Source organism: Vombatus ursinus, unplaced genomic scaffold (genome assembly GCF_900497805.2).
Source record: "Vombatus ursinus unplaced genomic scaffold, bare-nosed wombat genome assembly UNPS02014812.1, whole genome shotgun sequence".
In the NCBI taxonomy this organism is placed as follows: domain Eukaryota; kingdom Metazoa; phylum Chordata; class Mammalia; order Diprotodontia; family Vombatidae; genus Vombatus; species Vombatus ursinus.
The window spans coordinates 4213939-4237800 of record NW_020954590.1 but is presented as its reverse complement, the minus strand read 5'-3'; the positions used below and the strand labels follow the sequence as shown (position 1 = coordinate 4237800).

At 35.5% G+C, this 23862-nt stretch overlaps 1 protein-coding gene across 1 annotated transcript in view; it reads left to right on the top strand.

Annotated features, from left to right (window-relative positions):
• The window catches only part of LOC114053720 (thymocyte selection-associated high mobility group box protein TOX), a 371079-nt gene that overhangs the window by 288125 nt on the left and 59092 nt on the right, over positions 1-23862 (top strand). Inside the window, exon 4 of the mRNA XM_027876850.1 lies at positions 19739-20017. Coding sequence (XP_027732651.1) covers positions 19739-20017 — 279 coding nt within the window. The remainder of the gene's footprint in view (positions 1-19738; positions 20018-23862) is intronic.

Below are 23862 nucleotides of genomic sequence, written 5' to 3'. Positions count from 1 at the left end.
CTGCCATTGACCCTCTAGGAATTAGACACTTAAAGACAGATAATTCAATTTATTAGCTATTAACACTTTAAAATGAGTCACTATTAAGAGTCTAATTGTTTGCTGAGAATGTCCACATTAGTGGACTTTGCCAGATCAAACAAAAATTGAAGATATTTGTCCAAATGAAAATTAGAACATACAGCTCAAATATACTAAATGAACATGTATGTTCCTGTAATAATTTTTATTATCTCCAAGTTGCAGGACAAAATTTTAATTATGACCTCTTTATATCAGCAGAAACCATGTATTTGGGATTAAAAACCCATTGCTTTAACTAGTATAGTTAAAGACTATGATTTGATACATTCTCTGCTCCAACTTTCCTAAAAACCAGAGAACACTTCTAATAACACTTTTCTAATTTCATGGTTCAATGCACAGTCAGTAAAGATTTAAATAATTCAGAAAGAAAGCCTATTCTATTTCTTTATTAGAAGTTTGAGTCAGGAAAATTCTTTGACATTTAATAGGTTTTTAACCCTTTTAATAACTTCTTATAATGAAATTTATTGGAAGTTGTTTTAAAGAAAGGGTTATTATCTTAGCATGAATAGCAGTCAGTAGTTTTTATGATTAGTTTTGAGACCTTGACCCTGAATGACTCAAAGGCCATAAAGGGAGAAGAATGTTAATAGTAACAACATTAAACATACACCCAGAAATATGAAAAATGTATATGACTACATTCTTATCATTATCTGAACATGCTATAAAATTTTGCAGACAAATATTTGAATATTTAATTGTTTTAAAGGAGCTTAAGGTCGCTTACAGAGACAGACATTTTAAAGGAACAGAAGATAGTTTTAATTTTTCTAGACTGATTTTTCACAGGTTAATAATGTGCTTAATAGAAGAAGCTTCTTTGCAGTGCCCCATCTTGGTTTTTATTTTGCTCTAGTGTTTAATATTATATGGGGTTATTGGATGATTTCAATAATAAAATGCAAATGTAGAATTAAACTTTTCTTAAGTCCCTGATAAATTTGCAGAAAATAATGGTATGTCCAGAGAAACTACTGAATGTACATTCTAAATGTTGCACAGGAACCCACTAGCGCTCATAAGATTCAGCATAGATAAATGAGTTTGTTTTTAATGACCAAAGAACTTTTAAATGAACTCAATTTTCCATTTTTCCTGCTGACATGAAACCAGATGACATCCTTTTACTTGGCCTTTCTATCTTCATTATAATACTTGGTTAACTATCGAAAGAAAAAGAGTAGGAGCACAGTAAATTCTAAAGAATAAAGCATAAGGAATCTTCTGAGCTGAATTGCTCCAAATGTAAATGCAAGAACCTGGGTAAATTACTAGTAATCACATTATAGCTACCATAAGACTTGTCTAATGGATGGGCCAATTGGTGTATTACTAACTACCCAGTCAAGCCATTTTATTTGTTTCAGTTCACACAGTCCTTTGAAAGTGCTTTGAAAATAAAGTGACACATTATGCAAGCACTTCTCTGAACATCAAAGCAAAGCAGATGTGAAGGGATATTAGCATATTTGAATACACATTTAAAGGGAGAGTTAGAGGGTCCAGTTGAGAACAAAGTACTGCCTTGGGCATTTTGTAATGCAGATGCAAAAAGTGGGATCTATACAGCTGAAGTCTTTCCTGCCTATCACTCATAAATAAACCCAAAGCAGCTTCATAAACACTTCTTGCAAAATAATAAAGGGCTTTTGAGGAATTACTCATTCAGATGTCCTGCACACCAGAACTTGTATGCAATGGTGTCGCTGTCTCAGCTTGGGGATGTTCTGATTGGATAAGATATCCATATAAAATTCCTGTTAGTCATTTCGTTGGAATCATGGTAGGCGAAAAGCATTTAAGGGACAAATGTTGCCTTCTGTACACATGCATATTTCTCATTCACAACCCCAGCAGAGGAACCATTTTCAAGGACACACAGAAACACTATTTCAAGCTTTGTAATATGGAAGTTGATAGTTTAAAAATAACAGCAGGAGACATATAGTGTTGGAATGAAGTAATCAGAAATGGTACAGCTCGATTGGAGTAAAGAACATCTTTCCAGCTGTGAGGTTAAAAAGCATCACTATGTGCCATCATAGGCCTGGCCAGTCATGATCCAGAAGACACATTACATTACATGTACAGAGCATATGGAAGAAACACATTTTTACTTGTAAAATGCTATCTATAACTCCCTTTTGGTCACTCAGCTCAGAAAGGTTAAGCACAGGGCTCATAAAGCTGTTTGTCATTTCAGTGTTCATTTGGCCTAGTTAACTTCATCAGTTCTGCTATGTCCCTATCCCACATCTTCATTGCTACAAACATACTACTGGTCTCGTTCACAGCATGTGGATGGCTCGCCAAACACCAGTTGGAAAAGTAACCCAATATTCAGTCATTCACTCGCTGACAAGGAGCATCATATTATAAAAAATATCTTCTACATTTTGGGGAGCTGTCCAAAGCTGTGATTTCTTGGTTACAGAGAACCTCTGTGTAAGAAAAGTTTCCTCTATTAATATAAATCAGTGAGTATTCTCTAAGTTGTAGTCTTAGATAAGAGTTGCCAAGGGTACTGGGAAGTTAAATGACTTCCTCTGGGTCATATGGTCATTTTATGTCAGGCAAGATTCAAATTTGGGTCCTGCTGACTCTGAGGGCCATCACTGAGCACCTCTACCTCCGCTCTTGTTTTCATTTACATATATACATATGTATACACATATACACATGTGCATACATGTTATGCACTGCTTTATATAACAGAAATTAAATGTACACATGTATAGTGTTGTACATATTATTTACATACACATGTGCATATGTGTGCAGGTATACATAGGCACATGCATTATGTATGCATGTATATGTGTTATATGCATTTATATGTGCACATATGTATATGTGTATATATTAACCTGTACATGTGAAGAAAAAAGAAACAAAATGCAAGACATGAATAAAATGTGGACATCTAGACACTCATCCATTTGTGATACACTAGACCAAATGAAAAATTTATGATTTAAGTATGGGGAACTCTTCTCAAACTATCCAAGATTTAGTTGTTAAATCCTCAGGCACCACCTGAGGCACAAGAGATGATATCTGGTAAAGCACTTTTGAAACCTTCAGTCACTAGTTAAATGTCAGCTATTATTATGTAGTACTTTCTTTTAAATAGTTCTTTCAGGTAATCCATGCATATGTTTTTTGTTCCCATTCTGCAGATGAGAAAACTGAGATTCAGAGATGTTAAGTGATTTTTCTTATCATCACATAGCACCAGTAACTGAATCCAGGTCTCCTGACCCTAAAACTAATACTCTTTGTAAAATGTAATGCTCAGTTGCAATTGTTAAAACAAACCTTTAAATAAAGGGAAGAGTTGGTTTTATTATTATTATTATTATTATTCTATACACTCAGTTTCTAAACAACCTAGAATTGCTCCTTGGCAACTTTGGGAATACAAAGAATTTATCTTGGAAATAGATGTAGGTACATGATCTTGGGTCACCAACCTGAGTGGACTATTCCTAGAAGTCGGATCTCTGATGAAAGATAGGAAGAGTGGTCCTACAAAAAGTAATGGCCTGAACAAGACCTCTAAAGCATGAATAATAAGAGAACTCTTTCTGATTCTTCCTCTTGCCATAACTTTGGATAATCTTGTGTGAGGGATGCAAGGAATTGTTGGGGAAATGTTTCTTATCTTGCGAGATTTTTGTACATGAATTTTGAAGCTTGCCAGTGTAATTCTTCCTCTTGTTCCCTGAGCTCCCTGAGAACTATTCTGTATGCATTCACAGGAAGGTAGTATAATAGGAAAGAAATAGATTGTAAAGAATGTCTAGGGTCAGGTAGTATGAAAGCTCAGGTATCTAGAAACATATGCTTTCTTCCAAAAGCTTTAATCTTTCCTCCGTAAGCACTTCTAGAAAGTGGTATTTCCATTGTGCAAATCTCCTATGAATTGCTCCAAAGAGACCCTGCTTTGCTATGCTGATTACTTTTACTGTGACTTTTTACATTGTTTAAAATACAAATATCCCATTAGTGCAGAGAGATGGACTATGAATTATAAGTCACATTTATAGAGTACTTTAAGATTTACAAAGAGCCTTTCCTGTGACATACAGTCACAAAACTAAAGTTAGAAGGAACTTCTGAGGCCATCTAGCCCAATCACTCCATAAGTCTTAAAGTCTGTCTGTAACTTCCACCAACTAGTGGTTAGTCAGTTTCCAAAGACCTTCATTGTCACCAATGAGGAAGTCACTACCTCTCAAGCCCATTCAGTCCTTGGACAGCTCCATTTGTTAGGAAATTGCCTTTTAAAATCCTTCCTACATCGTCTAGTTCCAGTCTACCTTTCCAGGCTGATGCCCATTTACCTACTCTATCGTACAGTCAAACTGGCCTATTCTCTGCTGTCCAATCGCAGACTTCCATATTCCATTTCCTTGTGTCTTTGCTCAGTCTGTCCCCTTTTCTTGAAACCACTCTTTCAAATTTTTATAACTTAGTCTTGCTTCTCTCTAGGTTCAGCTCATGTGTCACCTCCTGTGGGAATCCTCACCTGATTCCCCCATTTGTTACTGCTTGCCTCCCTTTTCCTCAAATTATCTTGTATACATTTAGCTGTTTGTATGTTGTATCCTAGCCACACTTCTCCTCCCCATCACCTAACAAATAGAATGTAAGTTTCTTCATGTTGTGGATTATTTTTCATTTGCTTTTTCTCTCTGCACTGGTACAATTCCTTAACCAAAGCAGGCTCCTTAAAAAATGCTGAACAGATTACACCACCACTCACATACTCTTTGATCCAGTGACAGTGGTCTCCTTGCTGTTCATCTAACAAGATACTCTATGTCTTTATGTCACCATGCTTTGTCGCTGGCTGTTCTCTATTATTGAATTATTTTCCATCTTCACTTTTTCCCTATTATTTCCCTGGCCTCTTTCAGAATTCACCTCAAATTCTACCTATCTATAAGAGACCCTTCTTATTTCCCCTCAACCCACCTTCTCCTCTGAGATATATCTTGTGTATATTGAGTTGTTTACATGTTGTCTCTTTCATTAGCTTATGAACTCCTTTAGGACAGAGATTGGTTTTGTCTTTCTTTGTACCCTTAGAGTCTAATTAACAGATCACCTGGAACATAGTAGGCTCTTATTAAGTGTTTATTGATTGGCAGTTCAAAAAAAGTAGTTATGTATCAACTGACTTTTTGTAGCTGTTTTTTGTTTTAGAGTCTGACCATAGAAATGAATTAAAGGGCAACATACATTTAATTACAGAACTTTAAACTAGGAAAACTTCAGAGGTCTTCTAGTCCTACTTATACTTGAGTAGGAATCTCCTCTACAACATCTAAAAATAGGAAGTCCACTTGAAGATCTCCATTGACATGAAGCTCACTACCTATGAAGGCAACCCTTCCTACTCCTGTAGAGTTGTGGACAGCTCTAGTTTTTAAGCAACATTTCCTTATAAAGAGACAAAATCAATCTCTGCAGCTTCCATTCATTCAATTCAACTTTATATAATTCAACATTTATCAAGTACTTATCATATGCAAAGCACTGTTCCTCCAAGTTCTGCCTTTCAGTGTCAAGCAGACCAAACCTAATCCATTTCCACAAGGCAGTTCTTTGGGTGTTTTGAAGCTAGTTACTATGGCCTGTTAAGTATTATTTTGTCTATTCTCAATCTCATCAACCTCTCCCCACTGAGCATAGTACCTAGTTTCTCTTCTCTGAATGCATTCCAGCCTTTCAATGCCTTTCCAAAAATGGGCCACCTAGTACTGAAAATGGAACTCCTAATATAGTCTGGCCAGGCCAGAAACAACAATAATAACACAGCTAATACTTATAAACCTCTTTAAGGTTTGCAAACTACTTTACATATATAATGTCATATGTCATATAATTATCTGGTGTATATTAAGCACCTACTATGTGCCAGACATTGTGCTAAGTGCCGGTAATACAAAGAAAGGCAAAGATCAGTCCCTGCTCTAAAAGAGTTTCATGATCTAATCAGTGAAAGAACATGCAAACAACAATGCATAAATAAGATACAGACAGGATAAACTAGAGATAAACAGTAGAGGGGAGGCACTAGCATTAAGTGTCAAGAAGGGCTTCTTGTGAAGGTAGGACTTAAGGTGGAACTTAAAAAAAGCCAGGGAAGCTAGGAGGAAGAGATGAAGAGAAAAAGCATTCCACATGAAGATTTAAAGGATCTTCATTCTATTTTCCAATATGTTAATTATCCTCAACTTTGTGTCACCCACATATATGATAAATATTGTCATCTTTGCTAAAAAAAAAATACCATCATAAAAATGTTAAATATAACAAAATCCAAGACAAAGCCTTGTGGAATTCTACTAGAAATGTCCCTTCAGTTGAGTCTAGATAGTCAACTAATTCAAAATCCAAATTTAGTTGTCCTAGGGAGGTAACATAGCTGGTAGGAAAAGTGCTGGATTTGGACTCAGAGATCCTGCTTTCAAATCTTGACTTTGACATTTACTCCCAATGTGAAGTTGGGCAAATTCTCTAGACTTTATCAGCCTCAGTTTTCCCACTTATAAAATAAGAAGGTTAGACTAGAGAACCTCTTAGCTCCATGTCGGCTCCATATCTACACAGCTTATGAAATTTACTACTGATGAGTTGCCCATATATGAAAAATAATGGTTATTTGCTACATTTCAATGATGAAGAAAGAATTTCCTTAATTAGTTTGGGAGAAAAAAACTTTGTTTTCTTTTTGAGAATGAATTTTGGAAAATAATAAATAAAATTTGATTACTCTATCCCTAGATATAATATATTTACATATTAATTGAATCACTGACAAAAATATGTAATTAATCTGAGTACTTAAAAAAAATCAACATTTACATTCTTCTTCTAGACACTCAGAAAATGTTAGTCCTATGAAAAATGAAATTGTTTTGCCTTTCCAGCCTAATTTATCATGGAAAGCTGAAAGGACTACTAGCAGCAGAGATCAGAAGTTCCCTTTGGATGATAAGAGAGAGATACATTCAAGAGCATGTTCAGAGGGGCTAGGATAAGCTCTCTTCACAGTTTAACTCCAGCAGGGTCTCACAGCAGCCCTGGGGATAGCACTCAACAATGTTCAGTATCAAACGATGACAGACAGGGGTAAATGGAAGGGCTTCAGAGATTCCTTGCTTTCTCTTGTTTTTGCTGCAACTGGCATACTTCCAGGCCTTGCCTGCTAACACCACATAAAGCAGCAGCTGGTGAGTAACATTAGCAAATACGGCCTCAGGGCTACCCATGTTCCAGCTCTCCATTCACCAACTGCTATTCAGTGAAACAGCTGGATCAGAAGAGATACAGCCAAGAAGTAGTTAGAGTTTTATGTGTACAACTGTTTTGATATAGATTGTCTGCTAGCGGCAGAGATAATGATAGCTTTCAAGGCTCATATGTTGGATATTTGAAAGAAAGAAGCACAAAATCACTAAAGATTTTTAAAAACATGTGGTTAAAAAAAAAACCTGAAACTTAGCTCTTCATTCATCTTGGTCCTTTCCATGTCACAAATCAGTTTGTTCAGCACACTGTAGTTATAGAACCTATTGCAACTATTTTTATTCCATGAATATTTTCCCCATAAATTAAGGCAGACAATGCTTACTACCCAATAAAAGTTGTTGTTTTTTTTTTGAAAAAGCAAACCCAGCCTAGAAACATTGGTATTTTAAATAAAAAGGGAGTTTCCCACAACCATTGAAATGTTGAAACCACAATGAATACTGGAAGAAAACATATAATAAAATGTGTACAAAAAGCATGTCTCTATTTTCCCAGTGTTTATCATCTCCCAGCATGGAGCTTTTTTTAATAGGACTATTTGAGTCTGGAGAGAAGACATATGTAAAAAAATCTAGGAAATGTTTACTTGTTAGGTCATGAGTAGTATAATATGTACCTGTGCTCACAATAGGCTCTGTATCTCTCGCTTTTTATCAATTAATTTCACCTGAACTCGCTGTTTTCTGCCAGTTTCAAAGATTTTACTATACCAAATCATCATCATCACTGTCTTCTCTACTAGAGTCAGTGTTGTGAACTGAATCCTGACCTGGGTTCAAATCTTGAATCTTGAGGACTGACTGATTCTGAGCAAGTTATATAACTTCTGGTCACTTTTTGCAGCTTCCTAGGATTTTTCTACTAAATCATAGATGAGTCACAGATCCCTATATAAAATCTCAAACTCAATGTCTCTCATGCATAAGAAACCATGGATCTTTCTTATCCTCAAATATCCCTACAATGCACTATATTATTCGGCCTGGCTCTTTATTTCACAGGTTAACAAAGCTAGTGATGTTCCCTTTAAAAAAAAAAAAAGGAGAAGAGTTTCAGTGTTAAAATGGAGGAAGAAAGGGTACTGAGGAGGCAAAAAGAAATTCTGACAGGAGAAAGGAAAGAAGGACCACTGAACATTTGAAGTTAAGTAAGAGATATGAGGCTTTTTTCTGATGAGGAGGGAGCTGGACATAGTGAGGAGGAAGAAGAAATGATAAAGTGGATCTACAGATGCTAGGTGAGCCATCATCTCATAAGGGCTACAAAAAAGAGGCAAGTAAGTAATAGTAGTTAGTGACTTCCTCCAGGGGTACTGAAGCAGCTATTTGTTGACATGATAATAACAATAGTCTAGGTGCCCTGCTTTCCTGGATCATGTATCCAGGGTGTTAGTCTGTTAGTCAATAAATACTTATTTGTGACAGGTAAAATCTGAAATAACTGAGGAAGCAAAGATTTGAGCTTCCAAGCTTATCAATTTATCAAGCAATGTGTGCCAGTTACATAACACATTGGGACCAAGCCTCCTCAGCTTGGCACTGGACCCTGAATACAAGGGGATACAAATGTTTATGCATTAAAAGAAAACAATTAACAGGATATAAACTAGATACAAGCTTAGGTGATCTGATTTATAATTGGAGGAAAGATTAGGGAGGGGCATGAATCAAGATTTGGAAGTTGGAAAGAGCAAGCAGGTGGACTTTTTCAGGTGTGAAAGAGGATGTCACCCAGTTCCCATGATTAGCAAGTAGATAGAATTTACAGAAAAATAAAACTCAAAATGGAGTCAGTTTTATAAGATGGAGTCAGTTTATTTCACAATTTCTTCAATTCTCACAATTCCCCCCCTCTTTGATTCATAAGGGAGGAGGCCATCCCCCTTACCCATGGATCACTTATCATGAAGTGATCATCACATATTATGAAGTTTTTACCACCCCCATGCTCACTAACAATATTACATATCAAGAAAAAAAAAACACTGAGAAGCATTCTCTTGTGTAGCTTAGTACAATAGCTAACACAGAGTCTAAAAACAATAATGATGACATACAAACTTTGTTAAATAAACTCTATAAGTAAACTAAGTCAGGCTACAAATTCATCAACTTAGAGGGCTCACAATGGATTAATTTTGAGAGGAGAGATTTAAATATCACCAAGGTAACCAAGAAAATTCATCATAAACACCATGAAACAAAAGGCCAAAGAAATACAATAATGACCATCAATATTATATAATATCAAGTTTCTTTGTATCCTAGTAACCTGCTCCTAATGTCCATTTAATCATCACATTTTGTCTGAAGTCCCAGATGTCCCATGTTGTCATCTAGTCTCTGGAAATACCTTCTCTTAGACATTTTGGAATATGTCTCATTCTCAGGGCAGCTCTGAAGGGGACTCTGCTTCTCCAGTTCTAAATCACTTACAGAAATTCCTAAATAATTCTAAAATCTGCCAATAATAAGATAATACAATTTAGCACAATCTCTTAAATTTGGTTTTCCATTAACTAGTTCATGTGGTAAAAATTAGGTCAAACCTTATGATTCTGATCTTATTAATAACAGAGGTACATGATAAACATCAAATTAGGAACCCACAATTCACCTGAAACTTCAGAGTTTTTTCATTTTCATTTTTTTTCCGTTTTTACATACTACTTGCTGTTTCTTTATCTGAATCATGTTCCTAATATAACAATCTTTAAAAAAAAATTCATAAGGGTCTGACTTGTGAAATAAATCCTTCTGTCTATTAAAATTATTGGGCAGATAATTTTAAATGGGAAAATAATTTCACTCTATTCAAAATTGCCAATGCAATTTTATATGTAAAAATCATTAATCTGATTTTGAGAACTTGTTACTAAAATATAATCAAAGTCTGAATTGGCAAGCAAGATGCATTTGGAAATCAACCATATACATACACATATAATTCTTAGGAAAAAAAAGGTCTAATCCTGTTTCTTTCTCAAAATTTACTATTCTATTTAATTAGAAAACTTACATTACATCTTTGTCTAATTTCCCCTTAGGAGTATCCCTATATTATAATTTGACCACAAATAACTCAAATGTTTCAATATTAACCTATTAAGTAATAGATATAATATTGTACTTACAAACATTCTACTGCTTCCTTGCCCTGATTATAAACATTTGCTGTGAAAGGAAAAGGAAGGACACAGTTACAGCAATGTCAAAACTCATCCCCTCAAGAGCACAGACTGACTGGACATATACCATAACAGGGGGAAAACTCCCTTAGCTTTGTTTGATTACAGGCATGAGTCATATCTGATAGTCAGTCATGTAATAAAGCTCCACATTATTCATAGGGTATCAGAAGCTAGACTCAGGATTAACCAGGCAGGGAAATTTCCTGTTCAGAAAGGAAATAGTACAATGGGAAAACTGAGACAATTCGATTCTACCTTAGGCCATGCCAAGGTCATCCCCTCAACTTTTCCCAGGGGCAGACATCCACATGTAGCAATTCTCAGACTGTAATACATGCCATTTTCTCCTATTTGCTTTAGGATAATTCAGGCAATCAAAGCTCAAAACAATATTATATTATAATCCCTAGAGTTTTTATTTCAAATAGCAAAATTTTACTAAACATATCCATAGGACTTGAATATTATTAGTTTTCTCATGTTTCCCTAACAGTTACATGTCATTTATCCTTTTCATGTAAATTAAAATTAACCACATTCTGTGGTTTCAGACATACAGTAAATATCTGATAGTTTATTCATATTGATGTATTGAAGTTACATCATTAAATCACCCTATACATTTTCTTAATTTTTATAATAAGTGATAGCCAAATAATTTCACATGAAAACTCACTCTTTATTATAGTAAACTTGTAAATTCCTTCCCTTTCACATGGAGTAGGAGGAGGGGATCCTCTTTTCCTAGTTCCAGGCTCTCAAACTTTAGTACTTTAGCTTTTGCAACATGCAGTCAGTAGGGCTGATAAGATCTATGACCCTGTCTGAATACAAAGTTTCAAGGAATCTCATGGATAAAGATCTCTTAAAGGATCAGTGTAACTTTTTCCCCAAACAGTAAATAATTACAATAATTATCTATCTTAAAACAAAATATACCCAATTAAATATTTAACAGTTGCCAAATATTTCTACCACATTGGCTTTTGTTGTTGTTGTTTTTGCTTTTCGGTAAGGCAATTAGGGTTAAGTGACTTGCTTAGGGTCACACAGCTAGTAAGTGTCAAGTGTCTGGAGCCAGATTTGAACTCAGGTCCTCCTGACTCCAAGGCCAGAGCTCTTTCCACTGTGCCACCTAGCTGCCCCTATAACATTGTTTAAACAACTTACTTCTTAGTCTAACAGCATCCAGATAAAAAAGAGAATTTATTTGTCTAACAGCATTTCTGACACAATATCATGTATTTAAAACATGAAATAAAAAGCATTACCAATCAGGTGATGTCAATTTAGCCTAATACATTTCTAAATTATCTTACATAGAAAATCATTATTTTTATCACTTTGGGCTTTTTATACTAGTTACATCTAAAATCCAGTATAGAATTATCAAGTATAGAACAATTACATCCAATTAATGAAACAATAATAATAATGGTTAACATCTATATAGTGCTTACTATATGCTAGGTAATATGTTAAGCACTTCACAATCACTATATCATTTTGATCCTCACAACAACACTGGGAAGTGAGTACCATTATTTTCCTCTTTACAGATCAGGAAACTGAGGCAAAAAAATAAGATAACTTGCTTAAAATCACACAGCTAATAAATTTCTAAAACTGGCATGTAACTCTGGTTTCCCTGCATTTTTCCAGCATTTTTTTTTTTTTGCATTTGATGCCACAACTAATAGAACATATTTCACCACATCATAATCACCACATATAGGACAAATCTCAACCAAATCAAATCTAGACTTAGAACTACAAAATCAAAATCTCAATTTTCTAAACTGTTAGGCACCTACAGTTTAAAATTTAGAGCCCAGAGTTAACAGTTAGCCCATTGTCAAAGGTTCAGAGTAGCACTTTACACTTTTCCATAAACTTTTCATTTATTCTCTTTCAAAAATCACCCAAAAGAGCCAAAGCAATTTCATCCATGTTCATAACCAAACCCCATCCTCTCTTTCCCCAAAGCTTTTCAGTTTCAACTCTGGGCAAAAGACTGAGAGGGACCCCAAGTGACTACAACCTATGTCAGATGATTCATCTGAATACAAACGATACTGCTAGAAAGTAATGATAAATATTATGAACACTTGGGTAAGAAACCAAAGACCTTTAGGACACTAGTAATGTTTTTGTCAGTAATCCTGAACAAAAGGAAGGATTTTATAGTAAAAGAACAGACTCTGGAAGTGATCAACTGGTTACAAATGTGTTGTCTGCTTTTGGTTTGTGTAGTTGGTTTTCTGAATCATAGCTTAAAGTAGAAAAATTATGAGCTCCTGGTCAGGGATAAAGTGGCTGGTAAGAATCTATTTGCTAAGAATCTTTAAAATCTGTCAAAAAGGAGTCTAAACTGAAAAGGAAAAGAATAATACTTCCAACATACTTCTCCCAACCTAGATAACATAGAGAGTAGCTGTAGCTAGAGTGTACAAAGAATAATTCAGTAGAGATGCCCAAAATTGTAAAGGAGGGAAAAAAATCAAGAAAAAGGGAGCTAGCCATAAAATTCATAGCCTTAGGTTTCTCTACATAAATATACAAAGTATGTGTCATAAGCAAATGATTTAAGTGGTTTTCACAAAGAAAAGCAATTCTGACAAAGTTGGAAAAGGGGAGTTGTCAAAAAGGACCGATGTGAATTCACTGAGAGCTCATTGACTACTTTCAGTTTTTAAAAGACATATACAGAATAAGGAAGTAAATGTGGATAATGAGTGGTAGATGCAAAAGTATGGTATGGTTCTGTAACTATAGAGTTGGATGCATTAAAACTTATAATAGGTTTGTACTATCAGTGATCTTTCAAAGATCATGCTAAATGGAAGAGGTACCACAGGACTACAGATGGGAAAATAGTATTCTAATTTGCAAGAAGGAGAAAGGACATAAATCTGATAAGAAAGGCCAACTTAACTTTGATTCCTATTTTAAAAAACACAGTAAATATTGGATAGTTAGGGCAGTCTAGAAAAAGAACCAATGATCACAAAAAGTGAGTATTACTTTACCAAGAAAATGCCATGCCAAACTAACCATATTTTCTCTCTAAAATGACTGACTAGATGAGTACATCTAAAAATCCTATAGATAATAGTTTACCTATATTTAGTGAAACACTTGACAGTTTCTTATTTTATTCTTTTAGACAAGATGGAGAGATGTGAGCTAGATTGTTGTATGATGAGTTGGATACTTAACTGATTGAATGACTACACCCAAAAAGTAATCCTTGATGTTTCAACAAGAAAGGAGATCTTTGATGGAGAGCCTCGGTGATCCAAGCTTGGTTAGATTCTTTCACATTTTTATCCATGATTTTGATGAAGACATAGAGGGCATGCTTTTTTGAAAAATGCCTTCATACTTAGAAGATGAGAGATATTTGGATAGAAATAGTTCATCAAAAGGTTCTGTGGATTTCAGTAAACTGCAAGGTCAATGTGAATTAACAGTGTGATATATGGTGGCTAAAACATTAAACTGTTTTCCTCCATTTCCTCATCTGTAAAATGAGGGTGATAATAGCACCTACCTCACATGTTTGTTGTGAGGATCAAATGAAGTAATGTTTGTAAAGCACTTAGCACAGTGCCTGGTAAAGAGTAGGGACCATATAAATGTTTATTATCATTATCACATATTATTATTATTGTTGTTGTTGTTGTTGTTGTTAACTAGAAGTAATGCATAAAAGTTGTGGAGAGGCAAATTTAGGCTTAATGATAGGGGAAAACCCTAAAAATTAAAGCTATCCAAAAGTGATATCAGCTGCCACAGGAAGTGGTGGATTCCCCCTCAATTGAGATTTTCAAACAAAAGCTTGAACCACTTCTCAGGTATGTTGAGAGGGAATTCTTAATCAAACATTGGTTAGACTATATCACCACTAAAGTTCCTTCTAACTATTATACTTCTGTTATCAATCAATATTTAGCACAGTGCCTGGCAAATAGAAAGTTGTTAATAAATGCTTGTTGACTAACTGACAATCAATCCATAGACAGGCATTTTTAAGCACCTACTATTTGGCAGACACTATGGTAGGCTACATATATCTCTATCTATCTATCTGTCTATCTATCTATATATGTATACACATATACACACATAAACATAAAGTAAATAAATATGAATAAACAAGAAAGTTTAGGAGGGAGGTCAGTACCAATCCCTTATGAAAGGCAATCATTTGTGTGTTTTAAATTAGATGTTATAATCATTGAATCAATGGTGGCTTTCAATAAAATGTAATGTGTTTCCTTTTATACAATTTGTATTTTACAGGAAGTACCTAAGTTTAGTCAATATCTCATGATAATGACATTAATTGTCAAGGTTTAATGTTTCCCATCCAAGATAACAAATGATGCTTTCAAAAGAGAAATGTGAGCAGAAATTATATTAATGAATTTACTCATTATTAGCACACTAGCCAGTGTTTGGTGTTATTGCCCAATGTAGATGGATGCTTACGTATGCATGCATACACAAAAACAAGACCTCTAAAAGAAAGGCACTATCTAAACCTATATAAAACTTCATAATCTGAAGAGTCTGCCACTGATAGCAATGATCTACCATCAGCATGATTGAAGACATGAAATGGGGGCAGTAGGTGGCACAGTGCATAGAGCACCAACCCTGGAGTCAGGAGGACCTGAGTTCAAATCCAGACTCATATACTTGACACTTGCCAGCTGTGTTACCCTGGGCAAGTCACTTAACCCCATTGCCTAGCCAAAATAAAAAAAAGACATGGATACATATTTTAATATGTACTTCTTACACTGTACATGTATTAAAGATACTCCTTGGTTTGTTGCTATAATTTGTTGCTGTTTGCAGAGTGTGGCACATTAGACTTAAGATCATACTTTTTTTTAAAGCACATCACCCTTGATTGCTGCACTGACCTTATACATAACTACTCAAGCAGCTTTTTCTCTTTTTAGCCCTTTAGAACTCTTGGTTAAAAAAAATGTAAGATTTTAACCCTAAATACAAGATAAATATAAAATACCTGATCAATTTGACTCAATTCAACAAATAAACAAATGTTTTAAAAATATTTTATTGATATCTTTTGTTTTCATATCACTATTATTTCTAAATATATCCTTCCTTCCACTGGGTGAGCCATTATTTGTAAGAAAACAAATAATGAAAAAAAAAGAAGAATCAATACAGCAAAACTGACCAGTACATTTTATTGAAAGCCACCATTGATTCAATGGTTGTCAAAACTTTCTTGAGCTGAGTATTGAAAGGAGGCTTCCAAGGGCAGAGGAGAGAAAGGAGAGCGTTCCAGATGTGGTGGACAACCTATATGTAGGCATAAATGGAGACTGATTGTCACATATAGGGAACTTGAAGTAGCGCAATTTGCCTAGACTTGAAGTATGTGAGAGGAAGCAATATGTCATCAGCCTGGAAAAGCAGAGTAGAATCAGACTGTGAAGATCTTTAAATACCAAACAGAGGAGTTATATTTTAAACCAAAGGCAGTAGTCTTCCATATGAAGCTTCATTAGTTGGATTCATATGGTAAGATTTATGCTGTAGGGTAGGGAAAAAACAGAAAGCAAAAGGGAAATGTAGAATTCATTGGCATTCTTGCATCCAGGACTTCCATCTTTTTCCCAAGAGGCTGTGGGAGTCCAGGAGACCTGGGCTCACTTCCACCTTCTGACACATACTGGCAATGTAACCTCTTGCTATCCCAAACAGATCTCTAAGACTAAATAGGAAAATAGTTGCTGATCTGTGTTATATCTGTCATTTTCCTCAATAAGCGTTCTCTTTACCAGTGATTCAAATGACCAATTCCTCCCTCCCCACACCCAAAAGAATATAATTATTCATGAAGATGCATCATAAATGTGTACATGTATAATACATTTGTAGGATTTTTTAAAATCATCTCTGTGGCTTTATAGGTATCGAGATCTCCCAGTATGGAAACATTTGTGTATACATGTGCACACACATGTTTTGTATATAGATAGCTGTTTGAACCTATGATTTCATCAGTGATGTTACTCTTGATGTGAAAACTTCCTCCACCAATACAGATCAGTAATTCTTCTATTACTTACAGACTTAGAGTGTTTCCTGGGCAAGTTACTCAACTGAGTACCCCAGTAGTAAATACCTTAGAGAACTAGGCAACTCTCTAAATCCAAGGCTAGGTTCAGGAGCTGGCACAGCTCTGCACTGATAAAGGGATTTCCTTACCTATAGTAATGAAATCAGAAGTCTAGTAAATATGTATATCACATATTATATACAAATACAAACACATACCAAAGTGACTGTCCTCAAAGCCATGAAGGCCAGGATGCAAGTCATGCTTCTGACACATGTTGTCTATGTGACCCTAATGAGTCAGTCATCAAACATTTACTAAGTTCTTACTATGTGCCAAGTACTTTACTAAGCACAGGGATACAACGGAAAGTAAAAATAATCCCTGCCCTCAAGGAGTTTATAGTCTAACGGGCAAGACAAGATAGAAATAAGCACGTATATACACAATATATAGTGTAGATGGAAGGTAACCTCAGAGAAGAAGGCTCTAGCAGCTGAGGGGACTTAGAAAGGCATTTGCAGAAAATGAGATAAGTACCAAGTCTTGAGGGAGGTCAAGAAAACTGAAAAGTCAGAGGTGAGAGGGTAGAGCATTCCAGGCATGGGAGACAGCTCAGGTAAAGATATGAAATGCAGAGTCCTATTCAAGGAATGGCAAGTTGCCAATGTAGCTGGAATATAGAGTTCATGGAGGGGAGAAAAGTATAAGAAATGGAAAGGCAAGAAGGGACCAGATTATAAAGGCTTCAATGCCACAGCAAACTTTACATTTGTTTCTGAAAATAACAAGGGGTCACTGGAGTTTATTGAGTAGAAAGGTAACATGGTCAGAATTAAACTTTTAAAATAATCCTTTTGGCCACTGAGTAGAGGATACATTGGAGTGGCAGAGACTTGAGACAAATGGGGGGTGGGGTGCACCTAAAAGGCTATTGAAATAGTCAAAGTAAGAGGTGATACAGGGTCTATAGTAGGGCTGTAGCTGTGTAAGTGGAGAGAAAGGGGAATATACAAGAGATGTTGTGAAAGTATGAGTATCAAAATTTAGCAATAGAATGGATATGTGGATTGAAGTGAATAGAGAGTGAAGAGTTGAGGATGATACTGAGCTTGAGATCTTGGGTGACTACAAGAATATTGGTAATATGGAAGGCAAGTCATTAAAACTTTCAGTGACCTAAGCAATTCTCTAAGATTCTAAGATGCAAAGAAAATGTTGACCTGTATTGGTAGAGGGAATTTCCTCACCTAGGAGTTACCGGTACCAATGAAAATACAGGTCCAACCCATATACACACATATATGACACGTTACAGGTCCAATCCATATACACACAGGCCTGTGTGTATGAATATATGATACAATTATAATCCATATGCATACAAACATACATATATAGATATTTTGAGTGTGCATGTATGTATATATATATATAATGGATCTGTTAAGAAAAGATAACTGACGTTTTGAAACAAAAGCTCATTTGTAAGAAAAGAATACTTCACAGAAGAGTAGATCTATGTGTTACAGTTTGAAACAAGGAAAAAGGATGTTTGGATTATGGGAAAAAGTTGATTCATGCCTAGAAAGCAGTTTCTATAGAGCCTAGAAAAGGGAGAAAAAAAAGATTGAAAAGGAGAACAAAAGAGGGGGACAGAGAGGTATACATTGTAAAGAACAAAATCAATTTTACTTTATTTGAGCTAGGTAAGAGGCTAGGATGATAAGTTAGATAAGAGTTTAATGGAATCAACTGGGTTGACATAAAGAAACTTTATGGTGAAGAGTTTAACTGTAAAACTGACAGTAGTAGACAGCCATTCCAGGCCCTAAGTTTCTACACAGAGTTTAAAATGGGCCTAACCAGTACAAGGAAATAACCTATATAGTATGGATAAAAGGGTTATAGTCAAAATGCATGCTGTTATATATAATTAATTATTTTCCACCATGTTTTCATGATACAGCAGCATTTATAGACTGATAATTACTGTCAAATTCAAACTCACCATGTAAAATTTAATAACTACATCAATTATGTTTTTCAATTGAAACAGGTCACTTGAACCTTCAAACCTCTTTGTAGCCATCTTTGTGCTTTCTCCTTTTTTCATCCCCATCTTTTTATCCTTCCTTCCCTTATACACGCTTTTAAAACCACACCAGCAAAAGAAACTGAGCTGCCTCTATCAGCACCTCAAAATGTTCTCCATTATGGGGAGTTTGAGAATACTGGAGGAACAGTAAGTGAAATCCTCCATCCCCCCCCCCCCCCGTACTGTATATCTGACCTCTGGATAAGTTAAGAGCTTCATCCTCCAATGCTTTTAATTCTAATCGTTGCAGAGTCTGAATTCATTGCTTGAATTAAAAGAGTGAGTCTCATTAATGCTAAAAAGCAGTGACCTAGATAGCACAATGGACTAATATGGTGACCTTGTGACTTTAAAGCTTTATTTTCAAATCTGACTGTTCAGTCCAATCACTTCAATAGTCAATTAATTGATCAGTCAACCTAAGGTTTTAAGTGTTATGAATCTAGATGTTATTACATCATATGGGCCAGTTTTAACCTATATAGAATTCAACCAAGGATTGTACTATATTCAGCATCTGCTAAACCCTATCTGAAATGAGCAAGGAATAATAAATAGAGTTTAATGAATTGATGTGTCTGCTGTAATAGCTAATAATTGTTTAATTTTGTCAAGTGCTCTCATAAGCATCAATATTTTGAAACATACACCATGCAAAACTATTAGTGATATGTGCTTACATTTCATTAACATGGAAAGAATATAAAATTTAATTAATCAGATTATGAGTAGCAGAATGTAACTGTTCACTTATGAAATGCCTTTTTTGGTTGTCACTTAAAATCTTTTTGCTGATTTAAACTCTCAGGATTATTTTACACTGGAAATAATGTATAGATCAGCAGGGCATTCTGCAGTCTCAGAAAGCAAAACACTTTTTGCTAGAAACATGTTTGTGGAAAATTATTCCTTTCCAATTTTCCTTTTGTAGATGCAAGATATACAGAGTACAGAAGGAGCTCAATATAGTTCCCACCCTCAGATGGCAGCCATGAGACCAAGGGTTCAGCCTGCAGATATTAGGCAGCCAGCAATGATACAGCATGGTCAGCTGACTACCATTAACCAATCACAGCTCAGTGCACAGCTTGGTTTGAATATGGCGGGAAACAGTGTTCCCCATAACTCACCATCTCCACCTGGAAGCAAGTCTGCAACTCCTTCGCCATCCAGTTCAGTCCATGAAGATGAAGGGGATGATACTGCTAAGGTATGGTGAGACTGTTTCTTAGGAGCTACCGAATAAGATAGACATTTGCAAGTTTTACTTTCTTGTCATCCTGCCTAAATTGTGGTAGGCAGAAGTTGTGAGTGAAAGTGGGAGCCACAGCAAGTGGTATGAGAGAGCACATACTGAAATGATAAACAGTTTGCTTCTCCAAAACTACTTTGCAGTCTCCAATTAATCCTTTAAAAAAAAAGTTTTAACACTAAAATAAATTCCTTACATAAAGACTCTTAAGATTTGCAGAAGGGATAATGAAGAGTTACCTTTCTAGGAAACATTTTTTTAACCAAAAAAGTAAAATGTTGCTTTTTTAAAAAAATATATCATAAGAACATTTACCAAATAAATATTGAATTTTGTAGCAGGAATCACAAATTATCATATTCAAAAGAGACTTCAGAGGTCATCTAATTCAATCCCTACCTGAATAAGAAATCCCATTCAAGCTATACCTAACAAGGGGGCCATCCAGAATCGACTATCTCAGGAGGCAGCTACTTCCACCTTTAGATAGCTCTTCTGATTCAAAAGCCAAAAATATATCTCCTGCAATCTCCACTTATTGCTTCTAATATCTACTCTCTGGGGCCAAACAGAATATATTTAATCCCTCTTCCACATGATAACCCTTCAAATAATTGAACACAGTAATCACACCCTGCCCTCAAGTTTTTACTTGTTAAGGCTAACCATTGTTAATTCCTCCCAACACTTCTCCTGGAGTATGAGCTTGTGGCCCTTTACCATCCTCGTTGCCCTCCTTTGGAAATCTCAGATTATCAAGGCCCTTCCTAAAATAGGATTCCCAGAACTAGGGCAGAATGTAGCAGGATTCTCTCCTCTCTATGGACACTATGCTCCTCTTAATTTAACCTAAAATCACATTAGCTTTTTGGATTGCCATATGGACTCATCTATTGGGTCATCTTCAGCTTGTAGTCCACTAAAAGTCCCAGATCTTTTTTCAGACAAACTAGCTTGTGCTTTTGAAGTTGATTGTTTTTTGAAGTATAAGACTATAAATTTCATCTTGTTATTTTTGACCCACTATTCTACCCTATTGTGATTGGGTTTCCTTTTTTGGGGGGGGGGGGGATAGGTTTTTAACTTTGTCATTCAGTGAGTTCACTACCCCAGCTTAGTATCATGGGAAGCTTTGATAAGCATGCCATTTTTACTTTTAGTCACTGATAAAATTGTTTTAAAAAAACACAGCAACAAATACAGATCTGAAGGACATTCAACTAGGCCCTTCTTACAAACTAATATTAGACTATTAATGGCCAGTATTTATTCAGACATTCAACCAATACAGATACATCTAATGGTCTACTGTCATCTATCTCATATCTCTCCATCAAAAGCCACATGAAGGACTTCATCAAATGCTTGGCAAAATTCTTTGTTTCGGAGAAAGTCATGTCTTAATCTCTTCACAGTCTCCCTCCAACCTATCTTTGTATATTGATTTCACATTATTTCCCCTTACACAATTTATGCTCCAGACAAACTGCTCTACTTGCTCTTTCCCATAGAAGACACTCATATTCTGGCTCCATGCCTCTGTACAGGCCAGCCTCTGCCAGGAATGTTCTCCCACTTCACTTACATCTGCCTATTTTAAAAAAAAAAATTATTTAGTGTTTTATTTTCCCCCAGTTACATGTAAAAACAATTTTGAACATTTGTTTTTAAACTTTGAGTTCTAAATTCTTTCCCTTCCTCCCTCCCCACAGGCCCTCACTGAGAAGGCAAGCAATTTGATATAGGTTATACATGTGTAGTCATGCAAAACATTTCCTTATTAGTCATGTTATGAGAGAAAATATAGGACCCCCCCAAAAAAACAAAAGCCTCAAGAAAAATAAAGTTTAAAAAGTATGCTTCAGGGGCAGCTAGGTGGCGCAGTGGATAGAGCACTGGCCCTGGAGTCAGGAGGACCTGAGTTCAAATCCAGCCTCAGACACATAATATTTACTAGTTATATGACCCTGGGCAAGTCACTTAACCCCATTGCCTAACCAAAAAAAATTAAAAAATAAAAGGTATGCTTCAATCTATATTTGGACACCATCAGTTCTTTCTCTGGGAATAGATAGCATTTTTCATCATAAGTCCTTCAGCATTGTCTTGGATCATTGTATTGCTGAGAATAACTGTCATTCACAGCTGATCATCTTATAACATTGCTGTTACTTTGTACACAGTACATTTAACTTTGCATCAACTCATGTAAGTCTAGGTTTTTTTGAGAGCATCCTACTCATCATTTCTTATAGCACAATAGTAACCCATCATAATCACATACCACAATTTGTTCAGCCTTTCCCCAATTGATGGGCACCCCCTCAATTTCCAATTCTTTGCCACCAGAGAAGAGCTGCTATAAATATTTTTGTACACATAGATCCTTTTCTTTTTTTGTTTTTTATCTCTTTTGGATCCAGAGGTAGTGGTATTGATAGGTCAAAGGGTATCCATGTTTTTATAGCCCTTCCAAATTGCTCTACCTCATGGTTGAATCAGTTCACAGCTCCACCAACAATGCATTAATGTTTCATTTTTCCCACATCTTCTCCAACATTTGTCATTTACCTTTTCTGTCCTATTGGCCAATCTAATAGGTATGAGGTAGTACCTCAGAATTGTTTTAATTTGCATTTCTCCAATCAGTAGTGAATTAGAGCATTTTTTCATATGGCTATAGATAGCTTTGATTACTTCATCTAAAAACTGTTCATATCTTTTGATCATTTATCAATTGGGGAATAGCTCTTCTTTTTATAAATTTGACTCAGTTCTCTATATGTTTGAGAAATGAGGCCTTTATCAGAGAAACTTGCTTCAAAATTGTTTTCACAGTATTACTAAATGTGTTTCCTCACATCCTATCCCCCCCATTTATTCTATTCCCTCTCTCCCTTCACCCTGTCCCTCCTGAAAAGTGTTTTGCTTCTGATTACTCCCTCCCCCAATCTGCCTTCCTTTCTATCAAACCCTTTCCCTCCCACCACTTCTCTTATCCCTTTCCCCTCCTACTTTCCTATAGAGTAAGATAGATTTCTATACCCAATTGAGTGTGGATATTATTCCTTCTTTGAGCCAATTCTGATGAGAGTAAGGTTCATTCACTCCCCCTCACCTCCCGCTTCTTCCCTTCCACTATAAAAGCTTTTTCTTGCCATTTTATGTAAGATAATTTACCCCATTCTACTCCCTTTCTTTTTCTCCCAGTATATTCCTCTCTCTCACCTCTAAATTTTATTTTTCATATGTCATCCCTTCATATTCAACTAACACTTGTGCTTTCTGTCTACATATACTCCTGTTAACTGCCCTAATGATGAGAAAGTTCTTATGGGATATGAGAATCATTTTCCCATGTAGGAATGTAAACAGTTTAACTTTATTAAGTCCTTTATGATTTCCCTTTCCTGTTTATCTTTTTATGTTTCTCTTGAGTCTTGTATTTGAAAATCAAATTTTCTATTCAGCTCTGGTCTTTTCATCAAGAATGCTTGAAAGGCCTCTATTTCACTGAATATCCATTTTTTCCCCTGAAGGATTTATTCAGTTTTGCTGAGTTCATGATTTTTGGTTGTAATCCTAGCTTCTTTGCCCTTCAGAATATCATATTCCAAGACCACTGATCCTTTAATGTAGTAAATCTTGTGTTATCCTGAGTGTGGCTCCACAATGATTGAATTGTTTGTTTCTGGCTGCTTGCAATATTTTCTCCATGATATGGGAGCTCTGGAATTTGACTATAATATTCCTGGGAGTTTTCATTTGAGGATCTCTTTAAGGAGGTGATTGGTAGATTCTTT